Source organism: Mustela nivalis, assembly GCF_964662115.1.
Source record: "Mustela nivalis genome assembly, chromosome: 4".
Lineage (NCBI taxonomy): Eukaryota > Metazoa > Chordata > Mammalia > Carnivora > Mustelidae > Mustela > Mustela nivalis.
The window spans coordinates 81,709,131-81,730,728 of NC_139023.1; the positions used below are offsets into that span (position 1 = coordinate 81,709,131).

Below are 21,598 nucleotides of genomic sequence, written 5' to 3' on the forward strand. Positions count from 1 at the left end.
TAAGATTTTATTTATTTATTTGACAGAGAGAGATTACAAGTAGGCAGAGAGAGAGAGAGAGAGAGAGGGAAGCAGGCCCCCTGCCGAGCAGAGAGCCCAATGCGGGACTCGATCCCAGGACCCTGAGATCATGACCTGAGCCGAAGGCAGCGGCTTAACCCACTGAGCCACCCAGGCGCCCCTAGGTCCTAGTTTTTAATCCATTCAGCCACTCTAAGTCTTTTGATTAGAGAATCTAGTTGATTTACATTTAAAGTGATTATTGATAGATATGAATTTACTATTGCCAATTTGTTTATTGTTTTCTGACAGTTTTATTATTTTTTTGTTCCTTCTTTTTGTCTCTTCCTTTGTGATTGGATGGCTTTCTCTAAAGGTATACTTATATTTATTTCTTCTTACCTTTTATTTATCCAGTAGGTTTTAGCTTTGTGTTCTATCAGGCTTATACAAATCATTTTATACTTATAACAGTCTATTTTAAGATGAGAATGACTTAAATTTGAATACATACTATAAAGCTCCATATTTTTATTCTGTCCCAACCCATGTTTAATGGCAGCAATGCCAAATAATGATTGTTAATTAATACTAGCAATTAAAAATAACATGGCATTGATTTTATTGTAATTATAAATACAAAAATAACTTACTACAAAAAAATAACTTACTACTTTAACTTTCTGAATAAAATTTCTTACCTTGCAATAACAGATTCCATTGGCATTATATCAGGCACATAGTGGGCCATGGGGGAAACAAAGTGTCCATCTAGGATCTTACAGTCTGATTGCTCTTCAATCTAAGAGAAAAGCAAAACCAAAATGCATACATGTAGACTAAGATATCTTGGTCTATCATACATGTTTTCCTATTAAAAAAGTTCTATTCAATTAAAAACTTTTTATCACTAATGACTACATATTCTTTTGCCTCAGTCAGCCTGCTTGCTTGCTTGCTTGCTTTCTTTAGATTTATTTTAGAGACAGACAGTAAGCAAGTTCAGCAGGTAGGGGCAGAGGGAGAGAAGAGTCTCAAGCAGACTTCATGAGTGCAGAGTCTGATGTGGGGCTTGATCTCACATCCCTGGCATCATAACCTGAGCCCAAACCAAGAGTCTGACACTTACCTGGCTGTGCCACCCAGGTTCCCCTCCCCCAAGTCAGCTTCCTAAAGACATGGCTCTTATACACATTTCTTTTCCTTTCATATCCTTTACTACAGGCTAATGGAAAAGTATACTAAAAGGTGTCTGAGTGGTTCAGTCGGTTCAGTGTCTGCCTTCAGATCAGGTCATGATATCAGGGGCCTGGAATGGAGTCCTGTTTCTCGCTCTGCCCCCTCTCCACCTCATTTGTTTTCTCTCTCAAATAAATACATAAATAAAAATTTTTAAAAAGAGAAGTAAGCTATAAATAAAGCTCATTTGTACAACAGCATGGAGACAAAATAAAATACTAGCTATAAGAACTTAAAAATATAAAAACCATAAGAACAATTTAGAAAGAAACTGTAAGAATAATTTATCAAAATCAAATAAGAGTTGACTTAATGCTAAATATGTTAGAATGGCTCATTTTAAGAAATCCATTGATGCAAGGCCCCTGGGTGGCTCAACCATTAAGTGTCTGCCTTCGGCATAGGTCATGATCTCAGGGTGCTGGAATCAAGCCCCACATAGGGATCCCTGCCTCTCCCTCTCCCACTCCCCCTGCTTGTGTTCCCTCTCTGTGTCTCTCTGTCAAATAAATAAATAAAATCTTAAAAAAAAAGAAAGAAAGAAATCCACTGATGCAATGAGTCATGTAAATACATTAAATAGGGGAAAATATATAATTACATATATAGCAAAGGCATTTTAATAACTTAACACCTAAACTTGCCCCTCCTCAAATAGTTATTTTTTTAAAGACTTAGTTTTTGAGAGAGATAACATGAGCATGAGGAGGGGCAGAGGGAAAGAATCTCAAATAGACTCCCTGCTGAACATGGAGCCTGACATAGAGCTTTATCCCACCATCCACAAGATCATGATCCAAGCCAAAACCGAGTCAGATACTTAATCAAATGAGCCACCAAAAAATATTTTTTATATATTTTATGTTTTTTTAAAGATTTTATTTATTTTAGAGAGAGAGAGAAAGTGAGCACAAGCATGAGCAGGGGAAGGGGCAGAGGGAGAAGCAGATACCCTACTGAGTAGGGAGCCTCACATGGGGCTCAATCCCAGGATACTGGGATCAAGACTTGAGCCAAAGGCAGATGCCCAATTGAGCCACCCAGATGCTCCAAGTTATTATTATTATTTTTTTAATCTTTATCAGGTCAATAGTCAAAATTAAATAAGCAGTAAACACCACATATTTTCATTAAAACTGAAAACAAACCAATAACTGTATCTGTGGAATGAATATATACATATATATATTTATATACACACACACACACACACGCACACATACATACATACATACATACATATCCAGCTCATTTTTTAAATTAACATGTATTATTTGCCCCAAGGGTACAGGTCTGTGAATCATCAGGCTTACACATTTCACAGCACTCACTATAACACCCTCCCCAATGTCCATAACGTGGACACTCTATCCTTTCCCCCACCCACCAGCAACCCTCAGTTTGTTTCATGAGATTAAGAGTCTCTTATGGTCTATGTCCCAATCCCATCTTGTTTCATTTTTTTTCCTCCCTACCCACAATGACCCCCTGCCTTGTCTCTCAAATTCCTCATATCAGAGAGATCATATGATAATTGTCTTTCTCTGATTGACTTATTTCGCTTAGCATAATACCCTCTAGTTCTATCCATGTCATTGCAAATGGCAAGATTTCAGGGTTTTTTGATTGCTGCATAGTATTCAGTGTGTGTGTGTGTGTGTGTGTACCACATCTTCTTTATCCATTCATCTGTTGATGGACATCTAGGTTCTTTCCATAGTTTGGCTATTGTGGACAATGCTGCTATAAACATTCAGGTGCACGTGCCCCTTCGGATCACTACATTTGTATCTTTAGGGTAAATACCCAGTAGTGTGATTGCTGGGTCATAGGGTAGCTTTATTTTCAACTTTTTGAGCAACCTCCATACTGTTTTCCAGAGTGGCTGCACCAGCCTGCATTCTTGCTAACAGTGTAGGAGGGTTTCCCTTTCTCCGAATCCTCGCCAACATCTGTCATTTCCTGACTTGTTAATTTTAGCTATTCTGACTGGTGTGAGGTGGTATCTCACTGTGGTTTTGATTTGTATTTCCCTGATGCCAAGTGATGTGGAGCACTTTTTCATGTGTCTGTTGGCCATTTGGATGTCTTCTTTGCCAAAATATCTGTTCACATCTTCTGTGCATTTATTTATCAAGCTCATTTTAAAACACAAATTTTAGTCAGTAGTGTCAATATCTTATATTAAATAATCCATTTTTTTTTGCAAATGACTTACAATGCTACTTTATCATGAAGTAAAATTTTTTTAAAAAGAATTTATTTATGTATTTGACAGAGAGAGCAAAAGCAGGTGGAGTAGCAGAGGAAGAGGGAAAAGCAGGCTCTTACGGAGCAGAGAGGCTGATGTGAGGGCCCTATGATCATGACCTGAGCTGAAGGCAGATACTTAACCAAGTGAGCCACCCAGGCACCCCTATCATCAAGTAAGTTTTACTAAATTCTGGCCACTTATTTTCAATCCTATATTGGTTCTTATTAGCATATCTTTTTTTTCCCAGTTTTTTTTTTTTTTTAGTTTTTTTTTTAAGTTTCCAAGTTTTAATTTAAATTCTAGCTAGTTAACATACAGTGCAATTCCAGTTTCAGATGTAGAATTTAGTGATTTATCATTTAACATACAACACCCACAGCAAGTGCCCTCCTTAAGACACATTACCTTTCTCACCCATTCCTCTATCTGCCTCCCCTTTGGTACCATCAATTTCTTCTCTATAGTTAAGAGTCTGTTTCTTTGCCTCCCGCCATTTCTCCCCCTTTGTTCATTTGTTTTGTTTCTTAAATTCCACGTGAGTGAAATCATACAGTATTTGTTTTTCTCACTGACTTATTCTGCTTAGCATAATACTCTCTAGCTCCACCCATGTTGTTGTAAATGGCAAGATTTCATTCTTTTTCATTATTAATACTACATAATATATATACACATAAATGTATATGTTTACATATATGGATATATCCCCCACATCTTCCTTATCCATTCATCAGTCAATGAATACTGGCTCTTTCCACAATTCGGCTATTGTTTATAATGCTTATTAGCCTATCTTTTATCTGTACCAAATATTGCTGTTTTAATCATGCTGCAACTTTATACCTATTGGTAAATGACTGAACTAGGCTTTACGTAACACTCTTCTTTTTTAAATATTCCTGACCTGATCATACTCTCAAGGTCCTTCCCAAAATAATCTTAGGATCCTTTTACAGACTTTAGTCCTAAACTGAATATTTTAATTAGGATTGCACTGCATTTTTTGAAAATGGTAAGGAGACCCAATGTGTATGACATGAAATTTCTAATCCAGGAAGTTTTTACATTTTAGTCATCATTGTACCTCCTATTATAGTTTTAAAGTTTTCTTTTTGTATAATTTAGAAGAATAAATTATTTGATAAAGGAGATAGCACAGATTAATGTGAAAAGGTGTAATAATTCAACAAATAATGCTGGGACAACTGGTAATTTGATAAGAAAAATAGGCAATTTTAGAACCATACATAATATAGATTTAAAAATTAAGCTATAACTCAACAATAAAAAGGTGAATAACCCAGTTAAAAAAGAAGCAATGATTTGGAGCACCTGGGTGGCTCAGTCCCTTAAATGTCCAAGTCTTGATTCAGCTCAGGTCATGATCTCAAGATCACAAGATCAAGCACCACGTTGGGTTCCACAACTGGTCGGGAGTCTCCTTCCTTGAAATTCTCTCTCTCCCTTTCCCTCTGTTTCTCTGCACCTTGCCCTGTGATCACTTTCTCTCTCTAAAATAAATAAATAAATCTTTAAAAAAATGGGCAATGGTTTCACAGATATTTCTTCAAAGAAGATATGCAAATGGCCAGTAAGCACATGAAAACATGCTCAACATCACAATCATACCAAAGGAAAGGCATACCAAAAATCACAATAAAATATGTTTTACACCCACTAGGACAGCTGTTTAATACAAATATTAGTGAGAATATGGACAAAGTGGAATCATTATGCATTGCTTGTGGGAAAAATAAAATGGTGCACTTTGGAAAACAGTTTTCAGTTTGTCAAAAAGTTAAACATAGATTTACCATATGATTCAGAAATTCCAGTCCTAGATATATACCTAAATAACTCAAAATATATATCCACAAAAACATTTACACATGAATGTTCATAGCATTATTATTCGTAATAGTCAAAAAGCAGAAACCTAGATGTCCATTAACTGATAAATGGATAAACAAAATGTCATGTATCTATATAATAGAATATTAAACAATAAAAAAATGAGATATTGTTAGATAATATGGATGAAACTTGAAAATTAGCTTAGTGAAATAAACCAGACACAAAAGGCCTCATATTATATGATTCCATTTATATGAAATGTCTAGAATCAATGAATCCATACAGACAGCAAATTAATGACTGCCAGCAGATAGGAGGCTGTGTGGAAATGGGAAATAACAGCTAATGGGTATATGGTTTCTTTTGGGGGAGATAAAAATGTTCTGGAAGCACGTAATGATAGTGGTGATGACTGCATATCTTGGGAATGTAGTAATAAAAAACAAAAACACTGAATTATACACTTTAAAAGGGTGAATCCCATGGTAGGTAAATTAAATCTCAGTTTTTAAAAATGAAGAGAGATGGTGATGGGGAGAACAGAAAGGAAGGAACTCTTTTCAAGAATGCATTCCAAGGGGCGCCTGGGTGGCTCACTGGGTTAAAGCCTCTGCCTTCAGCTCAGGTCATGGTCCTAGGGTCCGGGGATCAAGCCCCGCATTGGGCTCTCTGCTCACTAAGCAGCCTGCTTCCCCTGCTCTCTCTGCCTACCTCTCTGCTTACTAGTGATCTCTCTCTGTCGAATAAATAAATAAAATCTTAAAAAAAAAAAAAGGGGGGGGGTACCTCAGTGGCTCAGTGGGTGAAAGCCTCTGCCTTCGGCCCAGGTCATGATCCCAGGGTCCTGGGATGGAGTCCCGCATCATGCTCTCTGCTTGGCAGGGAGCCTACTTCCCTTCCCCTCTCTCTCAGCCTGTCTCTCTGCCTACTTGTGATCTCTGTCAAATAAATAAATAAAATCTTTTAAAAAAAATAAATAAATAAAGACTGCATTCTAAGATCTTAACAGTAACTCCTCCTTGGGAGAGAAATGGAATTAAGTGATGGAAAGTGGCAGATAGTTATAGTTTTGGTTTTTCACTTGGTATGCTTTTAATTTAATAGAAATTAAATCGATTTTTAATAGAAAAAAATAGCAATAATAGACATATTTAGCAAAATTTGAGGTAGAAGTGTTCTAAATCCAGAAGCTATAGAAAGAACAACTATATGATATAGACAAGGGATTTCCAGTTTATAAAATTTTGTTTTTAGCAGTGGAACTGCTTTGAAAAATGAAATCTTCTGAATATATCTAATACATGTAAGAGATGAAAGCAGAGTTACTTTGGCAATGATGGACGTGAAATAAATGCATTCCCCCCCCCAATAATACCTCAATTATTCAATTATATAAACCTAGAACTGCTTTACAGAAAAACATATGGTTGCTAAAAAAAAAAATTAAAATAAAAAAAAAAACTATTTCAAATGTATTTTCTCATCTTCTCTAATGCTACAGCATTTTCTTTCTACCATTCTCTCATCAATTAACTACATCCCATAACATTTCCCTGATGTTATTTAGAAGCTGTTTTTGGGTGCGCCTGGGTGGCATAATCAGTTTAGCATCTGCCTTCAGCTCAGATCCTGATCCCAGAGTCCCAGGATCCAGCCCTCCATCAGGCTCCCAGCTCAGTGGGGAGTATACTTCTCCCTCTCCTTGTGCCCCTCCCCCTGCACTCTCTCTCATTCACTCTCACTTTCTAAAATAAATAAAATTTTTTAAAAAATAGAATCTGTTTTGGTAATTTCTCAGGTGCCGATTCTCCAACTAGAATACTTCCCTATATTACTTAAAGTTGTTCTAAAATGTTGAATAATTTATGTTAACCCTCCTAAAGATACCTAAAGATACAAAACAAGGCTCAAAAAAATCGAGACTTAAATATTTTCTTGTATTTAGGCAAGTACTAAATATATGCTCTTAATTACAAGCATCCTGCTAGGACATACATAGTATTTAATTATATTACATGAAAAATCTATACTGCACTTATGTTTTAGTGTTTTCTGTTAGTATAGTCTAACATTTAATTTACTCTTTTTTTTTTTTTTAAAGATTTTTACTTATTTGATAGAGAGCCAGAGAGCACAAGTGGAGGCTCAAGGGTAGGGTTAGAGGGGCACCAACAGAGGGAGAGGGAGGCAGACACCCTGCTGAGCAGAGAGCCTGATGTAGGACTCGATCCCAGTACTCTGAAATCAGCCCTGAGCCAAAGGCAGATGCTTAGCCAACTGAGCCACCCAGGCACTCCCAACCAATTCTTGACACATTTATGTTAAACCAGAATTTCTGTTAACTTTATTTCTTTCATTTAAATACCTTATCAATGTGTACTGGATAATCACTTGAAACCAGATTCTGACATCTTTCTCGATTTCCAATCATCTTTCTGAATTCGAAGAGTCTATTAAGGGGGAAAAAAGGAAAAATTCAGTATGCCCATTGTATTGGAAGTGTATAATCCTGAAAAATTTGCAAGTCCAGTTCATAAGCTATATCCAAATTTAATTTGAATCATTAAAGAAAAAGATGAGGCTATTGGCTTTTATTCAAGCTGGACATTTTGTCTCATAAAGTATGTGAGAAATATCATTGTTCAAAAAGCAATTAACACATACAAGACTCAAAATTAAAGGCATAAATCCTGAAAATTCATTTTCTAAATATTTCCATGAACTACAGTATAGCTCAGTTTTATAGCTATTACAGATTCTACTTACTCGAGGAAGCTCAGTCCCTGGAAACTCTAAACAACTTAAAAATCATTAAAGTTAAAAATCTAGTTTGTATTTAAGACCTCTTTAATTTTAAAACTGCTTTTAAAATAGGTCAATTTATGATTATATGGTTTAAAACTCAAGAGAAATAATTAAAAAGACAAAAGACAACAGGAAATAATGACATGTTTCATATACTTTTATGTTTAACTGACCAATCACTTTATATTTATAGTAAAGGATTTTATCACTGAAAAAAAAATTGAAATGTTTACTACAACAAATTTAGAATAAGCAAATTCGGGAAAAAAAAAAGTTTACCTTTTGAGATCTTCTGGCCTCCCCCATCCTCTGATAAAAAGTTTTGTGAGGAGAAGTCTCCGGTATAGAATATCTAATTTGCTCACACCCATTAGTAGCAAACAAACATCTATAAGACAGGATTTAAAATTACTTTAAAATATTTTATTTTAGGCAGCAGGTCAATTTCCTAACCATCTCTTTAAATATCAGGTAAAAAATAAACATTGATCTACTCTCTTTGCAACTTTCAAATATGTATTTTGAACTATAGTTACCATGCTGTACATTACATCCCCAAAACTACTTATCTTATAGATCTTAAAAGTACGCATCACAAAAGAAAAAGTTCATAACTATGTTAGGTGATGGTGTTAAACTTATTGTGCTCATCATTTTACAATATATACCTATATCAAATCATTATGCTGTAAACCTTAAGCTAATAACATATTATATATTAACTATACATCAATAAAACTTGAGAAAAAATAAAAGACTGAGATTAAATGATGTACCTTGAATTATTCTCTTGGATATAAGATATAGAAAAAAAGAAATGGGATAAAAGTAGAGAAGATATACTCTATTCCTTTAGGGAAGGATCTTCCCATCCTCAGCAGAGTGACTAACAGTAACACTCAATATTTATTGGATAACTATTGGAGGGCTATGTAGTACTGTATTATCTGCCAGGCACCATTTTATAAAACTACAAACTCTCTCTCTCTCTCTCGTTTAAACCTCCCAGCAACTTTATGAAAAAAGAATCTATTACCCCAAGATGAGGAAACTAAGCCACAGAGAAAACAGGTGATTTATCTAAGATCACACAGCTACTGGTAGGCAGAGCTAAAACTGAATCCCTGACACATAGCAATTTCTAACTATTATTCTACACTGCCTGTCTACACTATAGTGCATGAAAAGCAATAATTAAGCAATGCTATGTTGGACCACTTTTCTATTTTTTCCAAATATTTCTAAAAACTTTGTGTTTTGATTTTTAAAATATCTGCCTCAATCTTTTCAATTAGAACAGTGTAGTTTTGACTTGTGAGCAAAATCTGATTCAGTTTCAGAGTTTATTCTATTTAGAAAAATGGAAAATGTAAATGTGCACTTCCATCAGTGAGATGTAGTAAGTACTTATTATTCTGAATGTTTTCATGGAATCACCACTTATGTTTTATACTTTTACTCTTTGATCTGTAACAAAATATGAGTTTAATTTAATGTTCTTTGTTTATATAGGTATAAAATCTAAATGGGCTGGCACTTTATTTTTATGACTGGACCAGCAAAACCAAATCCTTCATATTGCCTCAGGATCATGAACAAACATTTACTAGATAAGGTACTTGTTGAGCAATATAATCTATAGTATTTAGCATTTTTTAATTTTTAAATTAAATTTAAAAATTTAATATTTAAATTTAAAAATTTAATTTTTAAATACTACTTTAACTCTCTTTCTCCTAATTCTCTTTCTCCTAATTCATGTGTTATTCAATTTCATTCTTTTTTTTTTCTTTTTCAATTTTCATTCTTTTTTTTTTTTTAGATTTTATTTATTTGACAGAGAGAGATCACAGTAGGAGAGAGGAAGGGAAGAGATCACAGAGAGAGAGGAAGGGAAGCAGGCCCCCTGCTGAGCAGAGAGCCCGATGTGGGACTCGATCCCAGGACCCTGAGATCATGACCTGAGCTGAAGGCAGCGGCTTAACCCACTGAGCCACCCAGGCGCCCCTTCAATTTTCATTCTTGATAAAAATTTGGTTTTGGCATAATCATGCGAAAGAAAATAACCCATAATGTATATCCAGCTTTGTTTATACTATTTATATATACCATCATAAATAAATAAACTAGTATTCTGATTACTAGACTACAATGAATTATCATCAATTAGTTCCCCAAAGCTAAACCATTCTAGGATGGCCTAAAACAAATTTCAGTTTCTGAACTTTTTAAGAATATTACTTTTTTTAAAAAAATTTTATTTATTTATTTGACAGAGATCACAAGTCGGCAGAGAGAGAGGGGGAAGCAGGCTTCCTGCTGAGCAGAGAGCCTGATGCGGGGCTTGATCCCAGGTCCCTGGGATCATGACCTGAGCTGAAGGCAGAGGCTCTAACCCACTGAGCCACCCAGGTGCCCCAAAAATATTACTTTTTTTTCATTTAAGCAAAAGGTATTTATTAAATGCTTACATATGCCAAGAATTATTTTAGGGCATGTGTTAAAAGATGTTCGAGGCACACTGTTCATCTCACAGATCTTTTATTTTAGTGGAGGAAAACAAATTACTAAAAAAAAAAAAAAAAAAAAGCAAAGAGTAGATAGATGATGACAATACTATAATGATAATATAACAAGAGAATGTAATAAATACCAGAAGCCTCCTCTGACAGTAGAAAAATGTCCCACTTAACCAAAGAGGTAACATTTAAGGCAATACCATATAATAATAAGATTCGGCCAAGACTTTAAACTGCTAATCTAATTAAAATCATATACTTCCTCGTGTCTACTAATGGACAATGTTCCAATGAAATCTGTAAGAACTATCTATTTTGTAGGTAAAGGTAAAGGACAGGAACAAATAATTTATGTAAGAGGAAATTCAAGAGAAGTGATTATGTCTCTTCTTTATTTGCTAATTTAGATGCTTACTATAACAATTTAAAATTCAAACAATACAGAAGTAGGTATAGTAAAAAAGGAAGAATAATCTTGTTTCCATTACTTCCAATTCTACTTTTCAGAGACATTTAGTGCTAACAGTTTGGAATCTTATCTTATTGACACTGTTTACTTACCTACACAAACTTTAAAAAAACTTACTAGTTACATTACATATTTTTGGCAGTAATTAACAACATAAAAATATATAGCGTAGGAACACCTGGGTGACTCAGTTTGTTGAGCATCCAACTCTTGGTTCCAGCTCAGATCATGATCTTAGGGTTGTGGGATTGAGCCCCACAATTGGCTCCATGCTCAGCACAAAGTCTGCTTAAGATTCTCTCTCTCTCCCTCTCCCTGTTCCCACTCTCTCTCAAATACATAATCTTTCAAAAATATATACATAGAGTAAAGATGAGAAATCTTTCTTCTTTATTTCTACTAAGTTTCCTCTCCTCCTAAAAGGTAAACACTACATTTAAGGCTGTATACCTGTGACCTCTATCCACTCATACATGTACACATATTTTAAGAGTTTTGGTGTGTTTGTTTTTAAACACAAAAGAGACCACCTTCATTATTTGTCTTTTTCCAATGTTGTCCTGCACCCTGCTGATTTATAGGACTGTCTCATTTTTTTCTACTAACAAATGAGCTTAGACCGTTTATATTTATTACTATGATACCTTTTGGGTTTAATTCTTTTAGATTTCTGGTTTTGATTTTCCATTTTTAAAAAAATTATTTACATTTAGTTGTCTTATATTTGAGTGTATATAAATTTGAAAGAGATATATTTAAGGTTCAATATGTCATAATGCCTACCTCTACCATGTGACTTTGAGCAAGTTACTTATCCTTTCTGTGAGTCATCTGTAAAATGGGGATAATAACAGTACTTATCCCTTAGGATTGGTATAAGAAGTAAATGAGTTACCATTTGTGAAGCATTTAAACAGCACTTTGCAAATGCAAGTGCTATACCTACAACTAAGAGCAACAATATTACTGATTATCCATATCGTGGGTCTCCTAATCAAATGGGCGGCCACCAAATGTGGAGTAATCCAATCAGATGGAGGCTCGGGGCACAAGTGCTGAAAGAATTCATCCAAGGCAGAATAATGGGGGTAAAAGTTTACTGAATACACTGCAAGGAAGTGGCCTGCAGGATAGCAAAGCAAAGACTGCCACAAGACAGTGGTAGGAGGCCACAATTTGAGGGCAAGGTGAGGCCATACAGCAATTTATGGAATTTCCCCTTTTTTGGTAATCTTAAGGAAAGTAATCTCAGGTTATCAAACATGGGGCCTGGGAGAGGACAGTGGGCAAAGGGAAAGGAAGAGAGAGAATCTTAAGCAGATTCTCTGCTGAGAGCAGAGCTCCAAGCAGGGCTTGATCCCAGGACCCTGAGATCATGACTCAAGCAGAAATCAAGAGTGGGATGCTTAATTGACTGAGCCACCCAGATGACCCAACTAATTCCTATTTTTTAAATCTAGAGGTCTTCAGGGTGCCTGGGGGCTCAGTGGGTTAAGTGTCTGCCTTCAGCTCAGGTCATGATCTCTGGGTCCTGGGATGGAGCCCCACATTGGGCTCCCTGCTCAACGGGAAGTTTGCTTCTCCCTCTCCCTCTGCACCTAACCCATGCTTGTGCTTTCAATCTCTCTCTCAAATAAATAAATAAATAATCTTTAAAAAGAAATCTAGAAATCATCTATAAACTTAGATCTAGTTCTAAAACTTATATCCCATTTTTAAAAGACCTTTCAAGCAGCTCTTATAAATGTTGTTTTAGTGTTTAAATGTCTACAATGAGTTTTCCATATACATCCCATTTATGTTTATCATAACTTATAAAATATCCTTTTTATAATATAACCAATAGTGTGTACAATCCATATATTAACTTAGTAACACTTATTATTTTTTAGTCTTTCCATCCAGAGTTTTGTTTCCTCCATTAATATTTTATTCTATCCTTTAAGTATTTTTATGAAGCATTGTTACAAGGCTAACAAATTATTTATTTGGAAGGTTTCCTTTTTCCTTATACTTTTTCTTTAGATGAATATTCCTATTTCATAAGAAACAGTTTATTCTAGATTTTTTCCTTCAATCCCACAAGTTTTGTACTAGAATTACATTCCAGGAATGAGTGTATCAAATTCTTAGGGGAGATTTATTCCTCTGTGATGGAATACGCATCTCTCCACCATGCCATACCATTTCTCCAAATTCTTATAAGCTAAGCCATATCAGAAACCCAAGATCATAAGTCATAGAGTGAAAAAGTTCCATGCATGTTACCAACTTTCAGGATTATACTCCTTAATCTATTATCCTAAGGATTTTTATAAGCCTGCCTTTTTAAATTTGATTAACATTTTTCTAAGATATCTTTAATGATACTCCTTTTTTAGAGAAAATAATGATCTGAAAATTAAAAAAAGCTAAAGAATATTTTTTAGAAAAATTTGTACTGAATATATCCAATTACAAAATGATACCTCATAGAATTCTGCATGGAAAAATATTAAATAAATGACATAAACATAAAAAAATAACGGGTTTAAAAATAGTATCTCCAAAGAACAATGTTATAAATAGAATAGAGGAGAGATACTGTGAACTTATCTATAAAGGGTTAGATAGTAAATATTATAGGCCTTGCAAAGCAAGAGGTAAAATCAAAGGTATTATGTAGGTACATAAATATTATAAAAAAGAAAACTAATATTCACATATTTTTTAACTGAGGAAATTCAAATATAATAATAAGCAATCTTTTATAATACAGGTCTAGAAATGAGAGAAGTAAAATTTTTTTCTTGGGACTTTGTGTAATGGGGATTCAATGTTAATACCAAATTGAGTACTAATACTAATATAAAAAGGATATTTTATAAGTTATGATAAACATAAATGGGAACTCAATACCAAATTGAGTTCATCTGTAAAAACTACTCTTAGTTCGTGGGCCATACAAAAGCAGGCAGGTTGGCCCACAGACCACAGTATGCTGACCCTTGGGCTAGAAAATCAAATAAATCATATACATGTCACAAATGTCACAAAAGCAAAAATACAACTATAAAAGGGTACATTATTGTAAATTATCCAATCCTATAAAATGGTATAGGTAAGATGTAAATAAATAATGATTTTAAAAGAATTAAACATGTCACAAGGTAGACCTAAAATCAGTATTCTATCTAAAACAAACAGTAGTTATTTAATTAGCTATGTTTTTTTTTAATTAGCTATGTTTTGTCTGCCTTCTTAAAATTTATAATTTGGTAGCTAAAAGATAGAAAAAAACCTACATGTCCGTCAATGGATGAATGGAAAAGCTAAATGTGGTGTATACATACAATAGAATATTATTCAGTCTTAAAAAGGAATGAAATTCTAACATATGCTACAATGTGGAAGAACCCTAAGGACATTATGCTAAGTGAAAGAAACTAGTCGCAAAAAGACAAATACTGTATGATTCTACTTTTATGAGGAACCTATAGCAGCCAGATGCATAAGCAGAAAGCAGAATGGTGGCTACCAGGGGTTAAGGGGACAGGAAAATGAGATGGGTATTGTCTAATGTGTAGAGAGTTTTGGTTTTGCTAGATGTAGAGTTGTATAGATGAATGGTGGTAATGTCTGCACAACAGTATGACTGAACTTAATACCACTGAACTGTAAATCTAAAAATCGTTAAGATGGTAAATTTTATATGATACGTATTTTAAAATAAAAAATTGAAAAATTTAGAAACTGGAGTTAATTTGATAGTTTCTCTACAAAATTCTTCAGAAGTTAATTGATACTTTCTTTCCCTCTTGACAACCTTCTCAGTAAGCACAAATAGTTCACTATCCTACGAATCTAAGAATAGAACTCAAAGCCTGTATTAGTCTCTTAAAAGAATGCTACAGCATAATTTAAATATTTGAAGATCTCACTAATGCCTTTAAATAGAAGAATTTGAAGAACAGATCTCTTTAATTGGTTTCCCCCATCCTCTTACTTCCCCTTTCTTGATTAGTTTCCAAGAACCCAGCCTACCTATGTTTTCTGCTTTAGAGTCTCATCTAGCTTTAATCTAGGTGTGGGCTGTTTGTGCTCTCATCTGGAAGCTTGACTGGAGAAAAACTTGCTTATAAGACCATTCAGTTTGTTAGCAGAATTCATTTATTCATAGCTAGAGGACTGAGAGTTTCAATATTTTGCTATTTGTCAACCAGAGGCCAACCTCAGCTCTTAGGGGCTATCCATGGTTCCCTACCACATGGCTCTCTCCCTAGGAAATTTACAAAAGAGCAGCTAGCCTCTTCAAAGCCAGGAGGACAGTGAGACTGAGAGTGCTAGCAAGGCAGAGTCTAATATAACTTAATGTAACCACGGGAATGTCATCTCACCAACTTTGCCATATAACATATCATCATCATGGGCTATTTATTTTCTCTATAATGGCTGGAAAGGATAGGGGTTAATGTCTTCCTTTATAACATATACAGCATCAATAGCAGATTCCACATTAGCAATAAAAAACTCCAAAATTATGCTCCAATAAGGGAGCAGCCAACTACCTTGGTGGCTCAGTCAGTTAAGCCACTGTCTTCCGTTCAAGTAATGATCCCAGGGTCCTGGGATCAAGTTCCGTATCAGGCTCCTTGCCCAGTAGGAAGCCTGCTTCTCCCTCTCCCTCTGCCTGCTGCTCCCTCTGCCTGCTGCTCCCCCTGCTTGTGCTCTCTCTGTGTCAAGTATATTAAAAAAAAAAAAAAAAAAATCTTCTTAAAAAAATAAATAAACGAATAACCCCAGAATTCCAACACTTGTATTTTACAGAAAGAAGAACACTGTTCATGAGACATCCCATTTTTCTATCCAATATTCTTCTAAGATGGTAAACAAAGGCAAATATACAAAAGCAAGAAATTTAAGAGAAGCAGGAAAAGACCTAAGAACAATGAACTCCAAATATTTTATAAGGTAGCATGTTTATTATATGCCTAAGTTGTTATTTCTCATTTTCAACCCTATACCAGAAAAGCTTTCCAAATCACTTTAATTCCATATGATATAGGCCATAACAATCAGCTCTCCAAATCTAGAGTGAGCATATTCCTTGCTGTATTTACCCGCAGTAAACTACTGACCAATAATTTATAGAAAGCAAATCAAAAATACACATAACTTGCTTTAAGTTTGGCTATGGCATTTAGGATTACAAAGAACTTCTTAAATCCCACTTCAGTCCCAAGAACAATATTAAGGTCTAGATTTCTGGGATGTTCTAAACACCTAAGTCTAGGTAAGGCTAACTGTATCTAGTGTCACCATGAACAGATAATAATATAAGTCCAGGGTAAAGATAACTCCAGTTCACCAAAAAGAGGCACCATTTACAGCCACATCAGAAAACTTTAAAAAAAAAAAAAAAAAAAAAAACGACATCTAGCTGGATTGACCAGTGAATTCTGCAAAGACAGACCCATTTTTAAGTATGTGTGTCAAGCCAAACTGATACAATTATCATCTTCATTTTTTATATAGGCAATGCTAAAGGAAAACTCAAAGTACTTCCACAAAAACAAACTTCTACAAAAGTAGAAGTTCTATTACAGTGCCAACAAATGAATCTTTCCTAGAAATGAGCTCTATTGCTGAAGTGGCACTCACTGTCTGTATGCCATATAGTACTTTCATCTATCACTCTAATACTTCAGCATTTAAACATTAAAATCCTATTTTTTTCTGGATTTTTACCCTCATAAAGTTGATACATAAATAGGAAGTTTATTTGTTCATTTGTTTTGAGGGGTGGCTATTCTAAGCAGTCATCTAAGGAAATTCAAACAGGTGACTGTCTCACATCCTTATGTGAAACATTCAGCAAATAATCTAATCTTTTTTCAAATTTAGCTCTTCTTTTCCATGGGATTTAAAGAAAGTAATTAAGATTTTTAAAAGATTTCTTAAATGTTTACTGTGTTTGGATGGACTGTTCCTAAGAAATAATGTTTTTTTCTTTCTTTTTTTCCTATGGTACAATACATAGAGCTTATTTAGATTTCACCAGTTTTACACACACTCATTCCATGTACTTTTGTGGTCTAAAGTCATCACTTGGAGGTAGCAATGGAAAATAGCAGTGTCAGAAGACCTGGTTCCTTCACTAGCAATGTGACCTTGATTGCCACCTTAATCTATAAAAGGGGAATAATACCTGGCCTACTATACACACAGTAGCAAATTATTCAATTTATATAAAAATTGGTCACCTGTTTTGATATATTTTAAAGGTACAGGAAAAGATTCTTCTTAAAATTCTTTTTATAGGAAGGCTGCTGTGAAAAAGCACAGGCTTTATATTCAGGAGTCCTGTATTTCTTGGATTTTTGCTCTGTTATTTATTCGTGGTGTTGTCCACGAAAATTAACTAATCTTCATGCTTTCACTTTCTTTCTATGCTTACACAATTCCAACTCAGAAGACTGTTTTGGGATTAAATGAGGCGAGTCATTAAGCACTCACTCACCATATATTCATCTAGCAATTCTGCTAGATTATTCTGTCCCTTTGTGAAATGCTCATACACACACACACACACACACACACAGTGCTAGACTTCAGGGATTAGAAAATAAATCAATGATACATTAAATCAATGTTATGGCAAAAAAAATATTAATTTTTTAACCTATATACCTTCTTGGAACCAGTCATAGGATTCTGATTAAGTTTTTGAACTGTTGCAAACAAATTTGCAAAACTGAATCCATGCACAAAATATCGTCTGGATTCAGAAAATAGTTCGCAACTAATAGAAAACAAATTTCAAGTTTAGCTGCTCATGAGTGCAATGTGCCTGATAGAATAAACAGAAGAAGGTCACAAACAAGACAAAGGTTAGAAGTGATGGCATATACTACACAACAGATAACTAATACAGGGTCTGGCATAGGTAACTGCTTATAAATATTAGTTGAAAGAATTGAATTGAGTCCCAACTCTGCCACTTTCTTCACTCCAAGTGATTGTGTAAATTGTCAACTTCTCTGAATCTTAGTTCTCTATAAAATAGAAATGTGTCTGCTTTACCTATCTCATAGGACAGTTGTAATGAAATGAAATCACATGAGAATGTACTAGCACTAATAAAACAATTATGACATTCATAATGACTACTGCTACCAAATACCTTACAAGTCTACTTGTAGAAGCAAAATGTTAATATGTAAGCACCAGGAAAGAGACAGCATCAAGATCTACCGAAACAAAACAATACAGAACACCCCTGTTTTCTAAAAAAAACCAAAAAAGTCATCTTCTTCATGATAAAAGGAGCTGATCATTGCTAAACTGGTGCTGGGCCTTTTCTAACCTCTAGGTTGCAGCAGCAGGGTCTGCTAGTGATATCTTGCAAGACTGAATCCCCCAGTAGGCGCTGGAGACAGTGAGATGTCGATCTGAGGATCAGCAGATTAGAAAGGGCTGCACCCCATCTTCAAAGCCCCCATCAAGGCCCTAACAAGGCACTACAGGGAGGGTAGTTAGCCTTTATAGTTAGCTGAGCGAGAAAACAACAGCGCCAAGACAATTCCACCTTCCACCGGGATAGGAAACTGCCCGCTAGCCTAACTCACCCGGGTCGGCCAAAACGTGCCCTAAAGCCCCGCTTTGTCCAGCGCCTGGGACCCCCGCGTCTCCCGCCAAGCCTTGAGCCCCGAGTCCCTGCTTCCTGGCACGTACGCAGTGTGTCGAGAGGCTCCCGGAGCGCGGCCCAGACCGGCTACTTACTTACCGAACCGGCCGTTCCTAGGGTGCCTGCTGTCCTGCCAGCCGAGCCTGCTGGCGCTGTCCTTCCCCTGGCTCCCAAGACTCCGTCGGAGCCACAAATGCAGTGGCAGGAATCTTTCCAGGAACCCAAGAATAAAATGCCCAGACAGCCAAAGTCTAATGAGAGGGACGAGCCCGGGGCGGGGTAGCCGTTTAGGCACGCCCTGAACCCTCCCCGGCTCTCTCAAGCAGTCCGGGTGGGCGGAGAAACGCGAACCCCAGGAGGACGACTAGGACACAGGGCCCCACCCCTGACCTCTTCCCGCCCGGCGCGGTCGCGACTGCCCCGTGACTCCCTCTCTGACCTCGGGCCGCTCCGCCCACTTCTAGTTGCTGGGTACGCACGCGCACTTGCTGGCTTGTTTTGACAGCTTGGACGAGTGGGATGGGAGGGAGCAGGATGTGTCGCGAGAGTTGTCCTCACTCCGCCTTGTGGGCGATGTAACTATGGCGAGCCCGGGGATCGAGGCCGAGCAGGAGCCGCTTTTAGGCGACCGCACACCCGGAAGCAGGTGAGCGGATGTTGGGGGAAGGCCCCCTCACCTTCCTACGCTCTTGGGACTGGCGCCTTTCCCGGCGTCAGCCTCACGGGGTCGGACGTAGGTTTCGGGGTGGCCGGGGCCGTGGCCGTTCGCGCGAGACCGGGGGATGTAATGCTCCCGCTGCAGAGGAAAGAAATTCGGCCGCGCGTCGCGACGAGCCAGCGAGCTCTGTAGACCGTGTTGGAGAAAGTCGCACTGCCCCTGAATCCCTTCACTCCCAACAGCGTTGCCGCGTTAAGCCGCCGCATTCTCCATTCCTCTACGGAGCTCATCGCTTTTACACGTTTCACGAAAGCTCTAAAACGATGGTTTTAATCGATACTTGAAGAAACCTTAGTATTGGCTTAATTACGTGCTAACTTTTTGATACTTCGTTAGCAAGTAAACCTGTATAAAATGAGCACAGCTTTCTTCTACACCAAATATATGAAGACTAATTTCTTAGCATATAAGGATGAACTGTGGTTCGACCCTTATCTTTCTGGTTGTTTTGATCCTACTTTATGGACAGTGATTCAGAATTGTTCGGTTTGTCTCTTACTACGCAATTAAGTATTTTTGTCTTTCGGAAAACGGAATTCAGTATTTTGTTTGAGACATAATTTATCAAGTAAATTAATAAATACGCAGTTCTTCTGTCAACGACCGTGTGACTTTTTGCACTTTTGTCTTTCTTAAGAACTAAACTTTGATTGTAACGACTTTGTTTGAAACTCTTTGGACAGTGTGTTTCCCTGGTCCCCAATTTATTGAACGGAATGTATGTATTGCGATTTTATGTACATTTTACCTTGAGATCAGTACAATTATCATCAAGCCCCAAATATTCTATAATAGAAGAATGTACTCAGGGCTATTGAGACATTTTGGACTGTTTGCTTCTATACTAGTTTATTTTACACTACTTTTTTTTTGAGATTTTATTTACTTATTTGATAGAGCATGAGCTGAATGAAGGGCATTTGGAGAAGCAGACTCCCACGGAGCAGGGAACTCCATGCAGGGCGCCCAGAGCTGGAAGCAGATGCTTAACCTACTGAGCCACCCAGGCGCCTTTTACACTACTTTCTTACTAATTTACTCTATACTTGCTACACGTTCAAAGTTTTATGTCTGCTTTTTAGTTTTTCTACCTGTTCTGTTGCTAGCAGACTATTTCTCATCATGGATTTGTTATGTATTGACAGCTCTTGTTTTTGCTACTGTCAGCAACCTCTCTTCTCCCAGCTTTTGAGATTTCTAGTTCGCCGCTTCTTTGAAAGCCATTTCTAAACTTAATAGATTTATGTGCAGTTAGAACATGGAAGCTATGACTAAGGGCTAACCATGTCTCTTAGTCAAGTGCATATGCTTCAGCGCATAGATTTAGTGACATTTGGGTTTCTCAAATTTCTTTTTGCTTCTACCTGGTTCTTGGCTATTTTTCAGATAGATTCAGGATCCTTGAGTTAATAGTTAGATGTGGTCTTACAGTATATATTCTGTCACTGTGTCCAAATAAATCTACTTCTTACTGTTATATACTCTTATGTTTCAGTTACGTCTGAATGATTGAGGCTCATTAGGATGCATCTAAGTTCAGATGTTCTGTCCATAAACAATACTTGATTGAGATTCTAGATTTAGCATTTAAAAAATAAGGGTGTATTTTTTAAATAAGAGTTTATTTTGAGGATAATTCAGTAAGCTGTCTTTTAAAACAGATTCCTTAGAAACTTGAACATATATATATATATATATATATAATTGGAAAGCCCTTTTCCCTATGAGTAAATTGTAGAAATTTCAGCCTAGTTTACCACCAACTTTTCTTCACTAAGAAGGTTAATTTTAATATACTGATCTCGCGAGCCCTCAGTGATCTCCATTGACCCCATCTGTAGTGTTTAAGAGAACAAGGTATTGACAAATTTTTTCTGTAAAGGCCCAGATGGTAAATATTTTAGTATTTGCAGGACAAGAGGCAAAACCAAAGATATTATTTAGGTACTTAGATAACAAGAAAGAAAAAATATTCTCAAAAAAATTCTAGTAATGAAATTTAAAATATAAGTGAATAAAATTTTTTGCAATACAAATCCATAAGAGGAATAGAATTTCTTTCTCAAGGGTGACA

The 21,598-nt window shown here is 36.1% G+C and overlaps 2 protein-coding genes across 3 annotated transcripts in view; one reads left to right on the plus strand and one right to left on the minus strand.

Moving 5' to 3' along the window:
- ABHD18 (abhydrolase domain containing 18) overlaps positions 1 to 19,237 on the minus strand; it is a 51,433-nt gene extending 32,196 nt beyond the window's left edge. Inside the window, exons 1-4 of the mRNA XM_082727573.1 lie at positions 18,906 to 19,237; positions 8,432 to 8,540; positions 7,713 to 7,797; positions 702 to 802 (exon numbers count right to left, since the gene is read on the minus strand). Coding sequence (XP_082583699.1) covers positions 702 to 802; positions 7,713 to 7,797; positions 8,432 to 8,523 — 278 coding nt within the window. The 5' untranslated portion in view covers positions 8,524 to 8,540; positions 18,906 to 19,237. The remainder of the gene's footprint in view (positions 1 to 701; positions 803 to 7,712; positions 7,798 to 8,431; positions 8,541 to 18,905) is intronic.
- Positions 19,238 to 19,286: 49 nt separating this feature from the next.
- Positions 19,287 to 21,598, plus strand: part of MFSD8 (major facilitator superfamily domain containing 8) — a 36,814-nt gene continuing 34,502 nt past the window's right edge. Inside the window, exon 1 of one of the 2 annotated variants that reach the window (XR_014310880.1) lies at positions 19,287 to 19,452. Coding sequence is in view for 1 of the 2 variants with exons in the window: in XM_082727572.1 (XP_082583698.1) it covers positions 19,388 to 19,452 (65 nt within the window). In the remaining variant the exon portion in view is untranslated. The remainder of the gene's footprint in view (positions 19,453 to 21,598) is intronic. The other variant, XM_082727572.1, reaches the window with a different exon arrangement.